Source organism: Mustela nigripes, chromosome 4 (assembly GCF_022355385.1).
Source record: "Mustela nigripes isolate SB6536 chromosome 4, MUSNIG.SB6536, whole genome shotgun sequence".
Lineage (NCBI taxonomy): Eukaryota > Metazoa > Chordata > Mammalia > Carnivora > Mustelidae > Mustela > Mustela nigripes.
Genome location: NC_081560.1, coordinates 31944373 through 31962123, shown reverse-complemented (window position 1 = coordinate 31962123; position 17751 = coordinate 31944373). Strand labels below are relative to the sequence as shown.

At 42.1% G+C, this 17751-nt stretch overlaps 1 protein-coding gene across 3 annotated transcripts in view; it reads right to left on the bottom strand.

Moving 5' to 3' along the window:
* The window catches only part of CTTNBP2 (cortactin binding protein 2), a 148914-nt gene that overhangs the window by 25506 nt on the left and 105657 nt on the right, over positions 1-17751 (bottom strand). For all 3 annotated transcript variants that reach the window (XM_059396520.1, XM_059396519.1, XM_059396521.1), the window contains 4 exons: positions 16818-16913; positions 15061-15140; positions 3519-3605; positions 3339-3438 (listed from right to left, as the gene is read on the bottom strand). In XM_059396520.1, the coding sequence (XP_059252503.1) occupies positions 3339-3438; positions 3519-3605; positions 15061-15140; positions 16818-16913 (363 nt within the window). The remainder of the gene's footprint in view (positions 1-3338; positions 3439-3518; positions 3606-15060; positions 15141-16817; positions 16914-17751) is intronic.

Genomic DNA, 17751 nt, shown 5'->3' with positions numbered 1-17751 from the left:
CTCTAGCATTCTTGAGGAGAGCTGTAGCATGAACTAAGACTCAGAGAGAAGAAAAGAAAAGGGCATGTAAAGAAGAAATAGCATATTCTGTTGGAGCACAGACATCTGTTTTAAAAGGGCCAGATATTCCAAAGTAGACATACGGATGGCCAACAAGTCCATGAAAAGATACATGACATCACTAATGATCAGGGAAACGTAAAACAAAACCACAATAGGGTATCACCTCACACCGGTCAGAAGGGTTATCGTCAGAAAGGCAATAGATAACAAGCTCTGGTAAGACTGAGGAGGAAAGGAAACCCTAGAGCACTGATGGCGGAAATATAAATTGGTCCATTTCCATACTATGTAAGATAGTATATGGAGGTGCCTCAAAAAATTCAAAATGTCAGATTTTCCAGCAATCCCACTTCTGGGTATATATCCAAGGAAAACGAAACAAGAACCTCCAAGAGTAATCTGCACTCTCGTGTTCACTGCATCATTACTCGACAATAGCCAACAGACGGAAAGAACCTAAGTGTCTGTCAACAGATAACTGGAATATTTTTCACTCAGGGAGAAAGAAGAAAATCCTGCCATTCTCAACAACACGGTGCACCTTGAGGGCCTTACACTAACAGAATTAAGTCAGACAGAGAAAGACAAATACTGTATGATATCACTTATATGTGGAATCTGAAAAAGCCAAGCTTATGGAAACAGAGTAAAATGGTGGTTGGCAGCAACTTGGGGTATGGGTGAGGGAAATGGGGAGATATCAAAGGATACACAATTTCAGTTATACGATGAGTAAGTTCTGGGGATCTTAGGTCCCGCAGGGTGACTACAGTTAGCAATATTTTGTTATGTACTTGAAAGTTACTAAGAAAGTAGATCATAATTATTCTCAGCACAAGAGAAATTTTAATTGTGTGAGGTAATAGAGGTACTAGCTCATGTTATAGTAATTATTTTGCAATAAAGAAGTGTATCAAATCAACATGTTGTAAACCTTAAACTCATAATAGTATGTCTCAATAATATCTCAGTTTAAAACATACAGGGTCAGATAAGCCCCTCAGGTGGGCCCTTTAACGGAAGGCCTGGCGTGGGTGATAGAGGAATGTATGGGGCAGGAATCACAGCTTTCAATGAAGGGTCTGACTGCCTGTGAAAGATGTTTGAGCAGGAGAAGCAGCAGGCACAGCAGCCATTCACAGGAAAGTAGATGAGACATAGGAAAGGGGGCCCAAGGCAGGACGGTACCAACGGGATGGAGGAAGAAGGCGTGCTGGGACCCATCTGGCCTGTGACTATGGACTATGTGGGACCAAGACGAGGCGTCCATGAATGAGAGGATCGGGGAGTTCTATCCAGGCCTCATGTGGCTTTAAAAATCGAAATAACTGACAACACTGAAAGAAGAAAATCCTACATTTTCACATAAAAATGAATTTCTGACTTTTTAAATTTGTTTTTAAAGATTTTACTTATTTGGCAGAGAGAGAGAGACAGCTAGAGGGAGAATACAAGCAGGGGGAGTGGGAGAGGGAGAGAGAAGCAGGCCCCGCTGAGCAGGGTACCCAATGTGGGGCTCAATCCCAGGACCCTGGGATCACGACCTGAGCAGAAGGTAGACGCTTAATGACTGAGCCACTCAGGCGCCCCGGGATTTCTAACTTCTTAAAAGTCACAAGAGCACCTGACACTGGATCTCACTGCCATCAGCAGCTAGCTGCCATAGTGGAGAGCCGCCATCCTCCGGTAGATGGAGATAGGGCCCCCCACTCCCCACCTCACCCATTAATGCGGCCTGTTTGCACTCTACACATTCAGGTTGTCAAGCCTGCTGAAAAGACCAGAGTTTCAAGTGGGACAGGCCGAGAGACTTGTGCCACTCACCAAATTGGGAAATAGGAAGAGGAACTCTTATGCTGCACACCCCACCCCCAAGTTTAGAAATGCTGTGCTGGTCACATCTGCATCCCTGTCGACCTGAGTCACTGCTTTCTTAGCTCTCTAAGCTTAGAGTGTAGAGCAGAATTCAGTCTATAATTGCTCTCTGCTCTGACAGAGTGAGAACAAAATAGTTCAGCTTCTTATTTGAGATGAAACAAGACTGAAAGTTGGAAAAAATGTAGTGGACCTGTGGGGATACAGAAATGGTGTGGGCGAGTTTCTAAGGGGCTGTGGCCGGCAGTGGTGTAGGGCAGGCTCGGTAGCAGTCTGAGTCCTGCTGGACCGTGTCCTTGCTGGGCATTCTTTGGTCAGGATGCTCCAACCTTCTGTTTGAAATGTTTTCATGTTTATAAATCAGGGTGTTTACAATAGGGCCTACCAGAGTCAGAGCTAAATAAATGTTAGTGATTATTAGTAATAGCCGCAGGGAAAACAGCTTTCTGCCACTGACTTCCACTAGTTTCTGAACAAAGGCTGACCCATGCACCACAGTAATATTCAGATTCTGGTGGGATCTTCCTGTCCTTAAAATGTGCGTCTAGGGGCCCGTGGTGGCTCAGTCATTAAGCGTCTGCCTTCTGTTTAGGTCATCATCCCAGGGTCCAGGGATTGAGCCCTACATGGGGCTCCCTGCTCAACAGGAAGCCTGCTTCTCCCTATCCCACTCCCCCTGCTTGTGTTCCCTCTCTCACTGTGTTTATTTATTTGACAGGAAGAGACAATCTTTAAAAAGAAAAAAAAAAGCTATATTAATAAACAAATTAATCCTGATTCTTCCACTCTTTGTTCTGGCAAGATACCGAGCCTCCCTGTGTCAGCTTCCCCATGTTGGAACAGACATGACACCCACCTGCACAGGGCTGTAGTTGACATTATAGGAGTTTGTTAATGTGTGCAACGTGTTTAGCACACGTGTGCAACATGTTAACCGCTCCATGATGCACCAAGGGTTAAGTGGAGGAAGTTCATGTCAGGTTTTTCAAGAAGGGGTGCTTTGGTTGTAGCGAGTTTATGAATACTTCACTAAATATGTATCTACTCTTTATGATCATCATGCAATTCTAAACAGCATCAGTGACAGAATACTTAGTCCTGCTAAGGATGGCTGGTGACTCCCATCACGTGCTCCCTTAGTATCCCTCTGGTGCCCGTTACATAGTACGCAAGTTACAAGTAAAAGATGGGGGGGCACAGGATGAACAATAAATGCAATCACAGATACACGAAAATACTTTTTTTGCAAGTGTTCAGCTTGCATTTTCATCCCTGGGGTGTTAAATTCTTAAAAGTCATGTTAAATTTACCCTCCAGAAAGAAAGCTTATTTCCTTTCAAAGGCATCACTGAAGATCATGCCCTTAGGTTACGAAATTCAGTTTGCTGGAATGGTCTTACCACTACTGATGAACAGGTCTCCTAGCTGTTCCTTGGAGAAACCAGCATCCACTTTGGCTCTCACTATTTCACACGTGAATCCTGCAGCCATCTGTCTGTGCTGTGATAAGAAATCAGGGATTAGTTCTACATGCTTTCAAAATTTTCTGAGAAAAGGAGATGTACACAGGTAGTGGCTACCTTCATGCAGAGAGCAAGCTGATGTGCTACGTAGTCTTGCAAGCTTCCTTCTGGGCCATGGAAAATGACATTATGGTATTGCTCGACCTATGAATAAACCAAGAGGTAATGTGAAGAAGAGAGAGAGAGAGAAAAAAAAAGTGATCCCCAAGTAGAAATTTCCCTTTCGGATAGTCCTCAGTCTTTGAAAACATTGAAAATAGTATTTTCAGGGTTAACTTTATCCACTGGGCACTTGAAGTCTTTCATTTTAAGATGAAATACTGGCAGATATAGTCTTTATAAACTTATATAGTATTTTGTGTAGTATTTATTTATAGGAAGAGCTGACACTTAAGGAGCACACTCTTTCTTCCCTGTATCTTCCACACTGAGGTTCAGTATGCAGGCTAGGAACATGGTTCTTAGTATATTTTGTCCCTTGCAAATGTTTTTCTTTATTATCTCTTGCAGATGCTCTCTAGTTTGAGTTTCCCCTATGTTTATTTTACTTTTGAGTGGTATTTAGAATAGCAATGAATTACATTATTTCAATGTATTCTGGAAAATACAACAAAACAATGAAGTAGAATACAAAACACTGATAGTCTCAGCACTGAAAAGCAACCACTGTAAATACACTTATGCTTCCCTTCATAGGCTCAGCAATCAGACAACAAAAAGAAATAAATGGTATCCAAATTGGCAGGGAAGAAATCAAATTTTCGCTCTTCACAGATGACATGATACTTTATATAGAAAACCTGAAAGACTCACCAAAAAATTGCTAGATTGGATACATGAATTCAGCAAAGTCGCAGGATATAAAATCAATGTACAAAAATCTGTGGCATTTCTATACACCAATAACAAAGCAGCAAAAAGAGAAACCAACCAACCAACCATGTACAATTGTACCAAAAATCACAAGATATCTAAACCTAACGAAAGGGGCAAAAGATCTCTACTTGGAAAGCTAGAGAACGCTTATGAAAGAAACTGAAGATGACCCAAAGAAATGGGAAAACATTCCATGCTCATGGATTAGAAGAACAAATATTGTTAAAATGTCTATACTACCCAAAGCAATCTACACATTCAATGCAATCCTTATCAAAATAACACGAGCATTTTTCAGAGCTAGAACAAACAATTCTAAAATTTTTATGGAACCAGAAAAGACCCCGAAAAGCCAAAGTAATGTTGAAAAAGAGAAAGCTGGAGGCACCACAATTCCAGACTTCAAACTCTATTACAAAGTTGTAATCATCAAGACAGTACAGTACTGGTACAAAAACACACACAGATTGATGGAACAGAATAGAGAGCCCAGAAATGACCTTCAACTACATGGTTAACCAAGCTTCAACAAAGCAGGAAGGACTATTCAATGGAAAAAGGACAGTCTCTTCAACAAACAGTGTTGGGAAAACTGGACAGCCACATGCAGGAGAATGAAACTGGACCACCTTACACCAGACACAAAAACAGATTCAAAATGGATGAAAGACCTGAATGTGAGACAGGAATCCATCAAAATCCTAGAGAAGAACACAGGCAGCAACCTCTCTGACCCAGGCCATAGCAACTTCTTCCTAGACATGTTTTGGAGGAAAGGAAAACCAAAGCAAAAATGAACTGCTGGGACTTCTTCAAAATAAAAGCTTCTGAACAAGGGAAACAATCAACAAAACTAAAAGGTAGCCTATGAATTGGGAGAAGATATTTGCAAATAACACATCAGATAAAGGGCTGGTATCCAAAATCTTTATTATAAAGAACTTATCAAAACCAACACCCCCAAAATAAATAATCCAGTTAAGAAATGGGCAGAAGACATGAAGAGACATTTCTCCAAAGAAGACATACAAAAGGCTAACAGATGCATGAAAAAAATGTTCAACATCACTCATCATCATGGAACTACAAATCAAAACCACAATAAGATACCATCTCACACCTGTCAGAATGGCTAAAATTAACAAGTCAGGAAACAAGAGATGTTGGCAAGGATGTGGAGAAAGGGGATCCCTCTTACACTGTTGGTGGGAATCCAAACCGATGCAGCCACTCTGGAAAACAGTATGGAGGTTCCTCAAAAAGTTAAAACTAAACCTACCCTATGATCCAGCAACTGCACTACTGGGTATGTGACCAAACGATACAAAAATACTGATCTGAAGGGGCACATGCACTGATTGAAAGGGCCCATGGGCAGAGCCTAAATGTCCATCGACTGATGAAAGGTTAAAAAAAAAAAAAAAATGTGGGATATACACACTATGGAATATTACTCAGCTGTCAAAAAGAACGAAATCTTGCCATTTGCAATGACACAGATAGAATTAGAGTGTATTATGCTAAGTGAAATAAGTCAGTCAGAGGAAGACAAATACCGCATGCTTTCACTCATACATGGAATTTAAAATACAAAACAGATGAACATAGGGGAAGGGAAGAGAAAAATAAGACAAAAACAGAGAGGGAGGCAAACCGTATGAGACTCTTAACTACAGAGAACCAACTGGAGGTTGCTGGAGGGGCGGTGGATGGAGGGGCGGGTGAAATGAGCGATGGGCATTAAGAAGGGCACGCATTACGATGAGCACTGGGTGTCATATGTAAGTGATCAATCACTAAATTCTACTCCTGAAATCAATACTACACTCTATGTTAACTACCTTGAATTTAAATGAAATATTGGAAGAAGAAAAAAAGAAAAAGTACTTTATGCTTTCTTGAGCTTTTTTCTCTGTATAGTGGATATGTGTATGAATATATATATTTATGTATTGTTTTAGAGGGCTATAGGAGTGTAATCTCTTTACAGATGTTACATATCAGAGAATATCTTGACTTCTTACATAAAAGACATCTTCATGGATGTAAGATTACCGGGTCAACTATGTATGTTGTCCCATTCTGGAATTCGGTGTTTCAAAGAAACCTGGGTAGAGACTGATCAATTTTACCCTTGTAAAAAAGAGAAACTGTCTGGACGCCTACACTATTTTTTTTTTTTTTTTAAACACCTCTCTCCCTCACATGTGAGGGTACCTTGCCTGCGAACATGTGGAGATGCAGCACGCCCTGGGATGGAAAGTCAGTCACCATCTGCCTGGGACAAAGTCCGTGAGTGATGTGTGGAGGGTGCTGTGGAGGGGAGTCATGCCCCCTACCTCTGTCATCCCGGAGCTGAGCTCCCACTCCCAACCTACATGCCTGGGAGCAGCTTTCTTCTTGGAAAGATCTTACAGAAGACATCTGTACGGGTGAAGTGGCATCCTAACCAGTACACGTGATGTAGCTCATGTGTCCAGCCTGAGTCACCCAGACTGAGAGAAACATTAAACATGAAAGGGTCTGTTCAAGTCTAAGGACATCTATGTTGCTCTCTTGTGCTCTGATGAGCTTGTCCCTTTGAAATCCCAGAGGAAGGCCACATCCCTGAGGGTGGCTGGGATAGACCTAGTGAAGAACAGGCCACCGGTCCATCATTACAGGAAAGATGACGATTCTGGGATATGGAAAGCTGAGGGAAAGCTGTTAGCATGGAAGGAAGAGGGAGCTCCTACTTTTCCTGGGGCCTAAATTTAGGGTTTGAGCTTTGGCCTCTAAAGAGACAAAGACATGCTGAGAGTTAACTCCTGGAAAACAGGAAAACCAGGCTTGACCACTGGGTGTCAGACCATGAGCTAAAAAGGGAAGTGGTTTTTGTTTTGTTTTGTTTAAGATTTATTTATTTGACAGACAGAGAGATCACAAGTAGGCAGAGAGGCAGGCAGAGAGAGAGGGGGAAGCAGGCTCCCCACCCAGTAGAGAGCCTGATGTGGGGCTAGATCTAGGACCCTGAGATCACCACTTGAGCTAAAGGCAGAGGTTTAACCCACTGAGCCACCCAGGTGCCCCAAGGGAAGTGGTCCTTGAAGGGGACCACTACTGTGGGACTTGGGACTGGGTTTTAGGCTCTGAAAGACAACAGACCAGTGATTTTCTCTCAATACAAGTATTATTCCACTACTGTTAAGCCTTCACTACAGCTGGATTCCCCTGGGGCTAGAGCAGCATGAGGAAAATGATACACCTGAAGGAAACAGTACAGTGGCTCCAGCTGCCCAGGGAACAGCATCCCAAAGCCACAGGATGAAGTCAGCATGGCCTGGGCTGTCTTCTATGGTTCTGGGCGTCTGTGAGACAAGCAATGGTAGATGTGCCAGCAAGGACCAAGACTGGGACAGGGACTGTACTTAAAATTTTAAAAAGTTACACAGATTTGTCCAGTTGTGACCTCTTTCTCCCAGTCTTAAATGGGACAGGATAAATTCTTTCAATCCACAGTCAGAACGTTTTTTGGCTTAGAAATTTTTTCTTCCATTATGGTCTTGGTAATTTCTCCTCTTCTAATTCTCTTTATTTTGAAGGAAGACCAATACTGCTTACATTCCTTCTATGTCACTGGAGAGGGTATCTGTCTCCTCATCATTATCGTAACTCTTGGCCTTTGCTTCTGTTTCGGGGCAAGGGCCTTAAGTTAGTCTTTCACAGCGCTGAAGAGAATCATCACCATCTCCCTTCCGCTCTTTACTGGCTAAGTACAAGTTCAATGATGTCATTGCATTTTCAGTTCTTAGAGTTTCTTACCTCACGCACCTCCTTGCCAACACTTCCGCTTTAATCTTAGCCTCTCTCTACCATGGCTTTCTTGCCCTGCTTTCACGGTTGATCTTGCATTCTCTAGAGAAAGGACATCATTTTCTAAATTCTTTTCCATTTTGTGTCATACTTTTAAGGTGTTATCCTTCTGAGTTTTCAGAACCATAACTTCATTCTGCGCCGCACTGTTCTTCCACAGGTATAATGTTGTTGACTTGTTAGTATTTATGTTCTGTTAAACTACAGAGTTCACAGTAAAGCAGGCTGTGTGAACGGTCATTGGCTTCACTCGCTCTTCGCTAATTTTTCAGCTGAACTCCACCTTAGGTCACAGCTGGATGGGGGGCGGCTGCCTGTGCTTGAGGGTTCCACTCCCAGACCGGGCCATGGCTGCCACCGGCTGACCCTGGGCGGTCCACCGAGGCAGATGAATGTGTGAGGTACGCTGCAGTCCCAGGAAGCAGGGCACTGCAGCAGCCATCCTGCGGGAGGTGCTTCTGGGACACACTCCCAGACAGAGCAGCCTCACCAGTGCCTGACCACCAACTTCCTGCTCAGGTATTTCCAGCTCTGGTCTCTGAATGAATGCAGAAGGACCTATCTTGACAGGAGACAGAGGAGGTAGTCACGGATCTGTCAAAAGCACAAGCCATGCGGTAGGTATATGCCTCCAATTTTCTAACTTCTATCAACCTTGCCTTTTTGAATCATTACTATGATGGTAGGAGGAAAATAATAAAAGTGCTCTCCTATCTAATTTCAGGTAGGCCTCAAATAAGTGGGTTTAATACTCTCTTACACCTAAAGGTACTGGAAAAATTTTCCCGATTCTTGCCAAAGGAAGACCTCAGTTCTATTTTCCTCTGTTACTGTTACTTTTCAAAAGCACTTGAGTGGGAAATTTTGCTGGGTACCGCAGGCCCAGTGCAATTTTTAACCAGAAGTTAGTACTCTCCAAATTAATCCCAAACTGCCATGAGTTATTGAGTAGAAATGCTCTCACAAGGAATGGATTGTTTCATACCAGTGAAACAGGATACAGATTTTCAAGATTTACTGAATATTCTACCCCTGAGATTTTCAACTAGGACTGCTATTTAATCTTGTCTCATTTCTGAAAACAAGAGCGCTCTATTCATTACAGCTCTCCTGTCAAACTGCCTACACTATCTTCAGATTGATTTTGGAATCACGTAACACCAAGAGACCCAATCTCATAGATAAGCTGTCTTCAATTTCAACAGCTCATTTGTTCTCAGATTCTAGGTTCTTACAAAATACAGACAGGAAATATTCCATTTGAAATTTCCTTGAAAAGGCCATTCACTAGCAGTAAGCATTTTGGTTAACATAGTCTAATATCCTTTCTGTAATAAGGAAAAATATAAAAAAAGAAATAAATGGAAAAACAAATGCACAGACTTCCAGATCATTCTTACATTCTAATACATGCATTTCATTAGGTTTTTCCTCACTTCAGATATTATCGATTTTTTGGTAATGGTATTTTGTTCTATCTCATCTAATGGTATAGTTGTGTTGGTTACCATTTAAGATCTGAACAACAACAAAGTAATTACCAGGAGCCCATTGCTCTACGGAGACTGGGGAAAACATACAAAGCTATGCAAAGAAAACACATTTAACTTCTCTGGCTAAAAAATTACATTTCCCCAAAGAGCAAGATCTGAGGTATTATGAACACACACGCTTCATGGTGCCAGCAGAGGGCTCTAAAGATAGGAAGATAGGCAGGCAGACAAGATTGGGGGTGGAGGGGGTGGTAAGTAAATATTTTAATTGTTTTGAAAGGAGATCTGCTCTTTAATAAGAAAATCAAAACCCAACTTCCGGAAGGTGAATTAGACTCACTACAATTACTCCTAAGTGCGCGTTTACAGTGGAACATTTTTGCTTATTACTGAAGGGACACTGGCCTTATTATCACAATCGGTACCAATCCCTTTTATTCTGGCGTCTCCACAGCCCATTCAGGAAGTTCTTATCACATGTCAATTAGTGCTTTGTGACGCAAATGAATTCTGGATTAAATGGAAACAATGACCTCCACAAAGGCCCATCCATCCTTTGATTGTTTTCCTCCCCACAGTGTCTTGCTGCTGTGCCCACCTTAGTCAACTGGCCACCTGCGCTGTGTTTTCAGACTTGGGGCACTGTTTTAAAACAATAAACCTCAACTTCTCTCAGAAGTTCACTTGTCAGAGTCTTGAGGGAACGCTTCTACTGTTGAGACCTGGTTTTAGGCAGGGTTCTGCTAAGATGCTGAACTCAAAAAGGAATAAAAAATAAAAGGTTTTTACTGAGCCAATAAATCTGAGATGGCTGTAGCTCCCAGGGTGATGATGGCTTTAGAACTAGGGCCTTCATTCTGACCTCTTCTACTGATTTTAAAGAATTTAAGTAAGATGTTAGAGCCACAAACCACACAGTTCCTGCCAACTGATTCATATACAATCCCCCAAAACATTATGGGCACATCCGGCATCTGGGCGACAAAAAAGCTGGAGTCCTTCATGGTAGAGAGGGTTTTGGCCATATGCCGAGCTCCCTCTTTATAGAAATAGGTATAAAAGAAAAATGGGAATTTAAGAGAAAATAAAGTTCATAGAGACACACCACAAGTTTTTTTTTTTTTTTTTTTTTTTAAATTAGCTTACTGAAACTTGAAAAAGCCAACCTTGGACTTGGTTATGAACTTCACATAAAGACAGGTCCTCATTTAGTAACACAGACATATGAATTTGGTATTGTAGTTATTAAAAAAAAGACAAAACCCCAAAAAACAAACAACTATAAGATATATAACTTTGGATCTAACCTCTCCCTTGTCAGCCTTTCTCCACCACGCATGAACTCTTCCTGCTCCAGACCTCCCCTGGGCTAACACTTGCCCTGTTGCCCAGAATCTTCTTCCACTATTCCATGGAAGCCAAAAGATTCACTGGTGTTGGAGCCACACTTTGTCATACCAGGGAATTGGCTTCTTCCTTCTGCTAGGACTTTACCCACAATTACCCCTCCATGCCCAACAGAGATCAGGCTAGAACCAGCCAGCCACCTGCTAATGGAGTTGATGGAGATGTGTGGCCTTAGATACATAACCACCATCATTTACAATACTATTTTTATGGGAACATGGCAAATTATTCTGGGACTCTATGAAGAGCAGGTGGAATTTTCTAGTCGTGATTCTTGATGGTTAGTGTAGCACATAGTGGGGTAGCTATATGACTACCAGGCTGGGGAAATCTCAAGAATTATGTCCTAGGGGATTCAGAGTCCTTTTTTTTTTTTTTTAAGATTTTATTTATTTAGGGGTGCCTGGGTGGCTCAGTGGGTTAAGCCTCTGCCTTCAGCTCAGGTCATGATCCCAGGGTCCTGGGATCGAGTCCCACATCGGGCTCTCTGTTCGGCAGGGAGACTGTTTCTTCCTCTCTCTCTTTCAGCCTGCCTCTCTGCCTACTTGTGATGTCTGTCAAATAAATAAATAAAATCTTAAAAAAAAAAAAGATTTTATTTATTTGACAGATAGAGATCATAAGTAGGCAGAGAGAGAGAGGAGGAAGAAGGCTCCCCACTGAGCAGAGAGACTGATGCAGGGCTGGATCCCAGGACCCTGGGATCATGACCTGAGCCAAAGGCAGAGGCTTTAACTCACTAGCCACCCAGGCGCCCCCAGAGTCCTATATTTTAAAGTAGTGTTCAGTTGATGATGATGTATTTAAGTATTTCTCTAATAATTACTCATAGTCACTGAAGTATTAAAAAAGAAGTTTGCAAATAGCTAATTAAAACTGCAATTGGCTAATTAAAATCTGAGTTAAAGCACAAAGTTCAGCTTTTATAATGAATTATTAGCAAATCAAAACTCAATCACATTAAATGTTTCCTTATTAACTGTCAGAATGGACATTTAAGATTTGTATTATTTTAATTATGCAGTGGAAGTACTAAAAAATAACACCACTAAAAAAAGAAACAAATCTGACTTAAAGTCTTCAATTCATGTGGCTTTCTGCATAAGGGCTTTAACATATGCATTCTATGTAATACATTTACATCTACAGTTAAACTGGTTATTATGATTCGTTCTTAACCAATAGGTTAATAACTAGAATAAACTATTATTACATGCACGAGAATGGAAGACAGACTCGGTGCAACTCCTTAGGTTCTACCACTTGCTTGCTGCAAACCTTGGACAAAGTACCTTCAGTCTTGGTTTATTCACCTGTAAAATGGGGGTAACTGATAAAACTACGTACCCTCATGGAATGATTCAATGAAACAATCTATAGATCTTACAACAGAGCTTAGCACATAATAAATACTCAATAAAGTCAGATATTACTAGGTTTGCATGTTGTACAGATTTTCAACAATTCAAAGACCGATCAATGTGCCTACAGTTACTGTGGCACTGGGTGGCTAGGTTACTCTCCAGCTCAAACCCTACCAGTGGCTTAATAAAATCCCAAGTTCTTGCAATGATCCCGAGTGATCTAGCTTCTCATCTCTCAGACCTCATTGCCAGCATAGACACTTTCGTACCTGCTGTTCCATCTGCTTCCAAGACCCTTCATAAAGCTGCCATCTTCACCTCATTTAGTTTTCTGTCTCTACGTCTCTATAGAAAGGTCTTTGCTAACAACTCCACCCAAAAGTTCTTCCTGCCACCCGTCCCACATGTTCTTTCTCTCCTTATGTGCTTTGTTTTCATTTATACTTGCATACTTTCCTATATACTTCTCTACTGACTGGCCATGTCATTACAGATGCATTTATTCATCTGTTTCTTATTTGTCTTCCCTCACTAAAATGTAAGCTCCATGAGGTCAGGGAATGCATCTTACACAATGGTATATTCTAAGTTTCTAAAACACCATCTGCATTTAGAAGGCTCTTCATAAATACTTGTCAAACAACTGGATTAAATAACCAAACAGGATACAAAAATGTGTTAACACATTATCTGTCTCATTAGAAGGGGTTATAATCTCACATGAAGATGAAACATTCACAACCACAGTATTTATTATATTATGGCCTGAGTCACTTTAAATTATGAAGTGATTGCTAAAATGCATGATAAATATTTACTATCTTCATCCAGGGGTTAATTGTTGAATTTTAAAAAGCCCTTTGTGTACACTCATTAAGCTGAGAACAGAACAACTAGTTAGTCTCTAATTAGTTTGTTGGTCTTTGGTGGTCCCCATGTCTTGTGCATTAGGAGGCACACATAGAAGTGTACTTGGAATATTCTGGATATAATGTACTAATAGACATTTCATTTAACAGACCTACTCCAGTCAAGCCTAATGTGCAGCTGTAATTTGTTTCATCATCTATTTTGTCATCTGAGAATATGAAAATCCCTAAGCCAGAACCTTGCCTCGTACAGAGAAGCTGAGAAGGGAGAAGGGAGAGAAGAAAGTGGTTCTAGGAGCTCATTCTACTGGGAGCCTAGGCTCACATTCCTGAAAACCAACAGGTCACACAACTTCAACTTTCACTAAGGCACAGGAAGAAGACAGCCCTCCTTCCCCTCCAGAGTAAGCCTCAGGCTTCCTTTGGAGCCACAGGGAGAGAGGAACACATGACAAAGAAAAAATGAAAGTCTCAGATTCACAAGATCCCACCTCTTCTGAATTGTACCATTGTGGCTACTTCTACAAAGGTCAGTCCCAGATACCAACTGAGAGTTAATGGAAACAATTTTTGTAAAGGGCCTAGGCAAATCCATTTATTTAAAAAAGCTTTCCAAACTAAGGCAACAAGCAAAATGAATGTTTGTTAAAGTTTTATACTTTCAATATTAGTTTTAGATTAGATAGAGATCACACAGAGACACCACGTGTCACAGGGACTGGGCAGTCCTAGCTGAATCACTCACTAGCCTTGTGGCCCTGAGCACAGTATGTGACCTCTGCTTTGATTTCCTCATCCATAAAATGGATGACGCTATCTACCTCATAGGGATGTTTTGAGGAATAAGTAAGACAAGTACAAGCATCTGGAATATGGTCTCACACGTAGTAAGGACTAGACAAACACAAAGCATTATGGTTATTCACGGTCTAGAATTTGCTACTCTCCTGATAAACATATTCTTCTTCCCTTTAATAACAGAACTAGTTTTAGCTGGGTGCATGCTGCCCAGCAAAAGACCCCATAACCCAACAAGGTGTGAACCTCTGTCTCAATTCTGGTTCGTGGGCTATGGGTAGAAATGGTGTGTGGGACTCCTCAGAAAGGAAGAGTCTTGCCTTCCAGGCTCTCTTCCCTCAGGCTAGAACCTGGTGACTCTCTTTGGCCAAACCCACATATGTAACACCCCAGGTCAGAGTGGCTGGGTGAGGGAGAAGGTGCTGACACCGTGCTGGGGTCACCCTGCCCCACGTTCCCCAGCAGGCTCTTTCACCTGCTGAGATTTTTCTGTTTGAAAAAATAAACTTCTATACTGCTTAAACTATAACCGTTTGGTTTCTGTTGAAGTGGCCAAATCAACATTAACTAATGCCAGCATATTTAACTTAGTTTTAAATTATAAAAGTTTACAGTAAAGCATCTATAACCATTCTCTTTCATATTGATAACCAGTGACTTGATGTCAAGTTCATGTTGGGGAAAGACAGTCTCCTCCTGCTGCAACTGTAACACATCACAGGTAATAGGTAGTCGGCAGTGAGCACATGGATGACTGGGACAGAAAACCAGAATTAAGTGACCAGCAGTCTTATAGGGAAAGGGCTGCTGGGGAAGGTCACAGAGTTAGGGCACAGGGTGAGTGGGGGCTCACACTCCTTCAAACATGAAAATGAGCCAACCAGTATATGCCAGCATCAGAGATGGGAGTCTAAGATTCCACTTGGCGGCATCCACCTACCAGCCTGAGGTAGTTCTGTAGCATCTGAAGAGGGATCATTGATGTGTAAGTCACACTGCTGAGGCAGCCTTCTTGAGGACCTAGAAGAAAACAATACATAGAAGGAAAATTGGTTCTTTTTTTTTTTTTTTTTTTTTGGAGAAGTAGAGAGAGAGAGAGAGAAAGGAGGGGGAGAGGGAGAGAGAGACAGAAAATCTCAAACAGCCTCCACACCCAGTGTGAGCCCAACATGGGGCTCGATCCCACAACCCCAAGATCATGACCAGAGCCCAAACCAAGAGCCAGACGCTGAATCAATGGAGCCACCCAGGCACCCCGGTTCTTCCTTACTAAATATAAATGATCAAAATACAATAATGTTTGCTTGTTTGTTGAATTATGTAGGCAGAGCTGACACCTGGCCAACAGGTCCCTCTGTCTCTTTACCACTGTGAAAACACTGTCACACGTTGAACTGGCTGGTGAATGACCCCTGCTCCTGGCCTCTCCAGAGCTCCCCAGCTGCCCTCCCTTCCCCTGAGAAGCCCCCTCATCTCCTGTCAACCGCAGCCAGGGCCGGAGGTCCTAGCTCAAATACTATGGCTGGTAACTACTCTGATCACTGGTTTCAATATCTTCTTATTTACAAGCAAGTGTTATCAGAGGCAATCCCAACCCTCTGAAAGTTCTAGACCGGGACAGCATGAACACAGCTCTGCGGGTTATCCTTTACGTTCTTGCCCAAACTATCTCCTTCATTTCCCTCCCAAGTTCTGCTGCCCTCTCGATACAGTGCTTGAGCCTGAAGGAATCTCCCGGTATAGTCTCACTTTTTTTTTTTCCTCACTTCAGTACGTAGTTCATACAATGGAATCCAACTTTATTAGTGGGAACTTTACTAACTGAACTTTTAAAGACTCCATTCTCCACTGTGGGCAATATATGATGAAATCCCTTTTAGAGTTAAGGGCTGAGAAATTGAGGATTCTTGTAACACGGGTTATCCGACGTTAGACAAGGAAATTAATCTTTCTGAGCCTAATTTCTTCGTTAATAAAATGAGGGTAAACAGAAATATGTATCTCCTTAGGTTGTTATAAGGATGAAATGAACTTACACTTGCAGTGTGCTGTAAACCACAGGGCCTAGCACATAACAGGTGCTCACTGAACATGACCTCGTACGATTATAATCATCGTATGAATCATACAGTGGACCTGACAGTAATGGAAGGCATTTCTTTTTACCACATTCTCTGTCACTCTCTTAGCACCTTAGGTTTAACCTCTGGTTTGCTCTTAGTGAGAGAGGGAGCAGAATCTCAGCGGGGCACCTGGGTGGTTCAGTTGGTTAAGCATCCAACTCTTGATTTCGGCCAAGGTCATGATCTCAGGGTCAGGTTCCTGAGATCCAGTGCCATGGCAGGATCCCCCACTCAGCAGGGAGTATGCTTGCCCCCCTCTCCCTCTGTTCCTCCCACTCTCTCCTTTCCCAACTCTCTCTCTTAAACAAATAAAATCTTGGGAAAAAAAAAAAAAAAAAGGAATTGCAGCAATCAATGATCAGGATGAATATCACCACAGGTGTGAGAAACATGGCTTTCTTTCTTCTCCTTAATCAAATGTTTCAAAAAACATCTAATGACTTAGCAGAGGGAGTCATACATGCATTGCTAGAGAATGCAGGGCAGAAACATGCTGATGTAAGAACCAGCACTGCGAGACAATCATGAAGCCAAACCCTGGTGTCCACATTCCCCCAGTCTGGACCATCCTTACCTGATAAAAACACAGTGACTTGCTCTGCTTTATTTTTCTTCATAAAGTCCCATGGGGACTGAGAGAAGCTCTGACCTGTTGACCATGGCACATTTCCTAGTTTGAAAAAATGAAACAAAATGTCAAAGAAGCTTAAAAGTAATTTTTCTTATAAGGGGCAACGTGCAATCTGTGTGAGAACCCTAACGAATCCAGAGCTTCAACTGTCAAAGCCATGCACAGAATAGGTCAAGGGTCACAGGGGTGAACTCCCAAACACGTCTATCGAAGGTCAAAAGAAGGGCCCTCCACCTACAGGCTTCTCCAGGCCTGTCTTCCGGAGTAAGGGAGAAAACTGGGGAGCAAAAATACAACTAAATACTTCTACAGTTAAGTTTTCAGGAACAAAGCTGATGATGACTTTTCACGACCCTTGCTGTACCTGCGTCACAAGGTCCAAGCAGTCTGGATGAGGTAACAGGTCCTTTCTGATCTACTCCCTTCCCAACCAACTTTTAGATTCCAGAAAAAAAAGTAACTTCAGGAGCTGAGAATATAGCAAGCCACCCCATGGTCTGGGTCCTCTGCTCACTCTTGCTCAGAAAGGGTCCCACCTCATAGGGGTCGGGCTCTAGGAAGGGATGCGTAGGAGGTACATGTTCCATTCCTTCCCTTCCGCAGATCTTAAATTCTTAAATATCCCTACCATGTATGCATGCCCTACCTATAACTCACTGGGGTCCCTTTAACCTACTTGGGTTATCAATAGAGTCAAGTCACTTATATACATACACATTATTAACTCTTACCATAGTTGCTAACTTTCAAGCAGCTACAGCCAGACGCTATGCTAAGCCCTTTACCCACAGAAGAACTCTATCATCTTTAGATCTGAAACCACCAGGGCTCCCCACTTGTCAGTGACAAGCATGAACAATGGAACCATGAGGCCTTA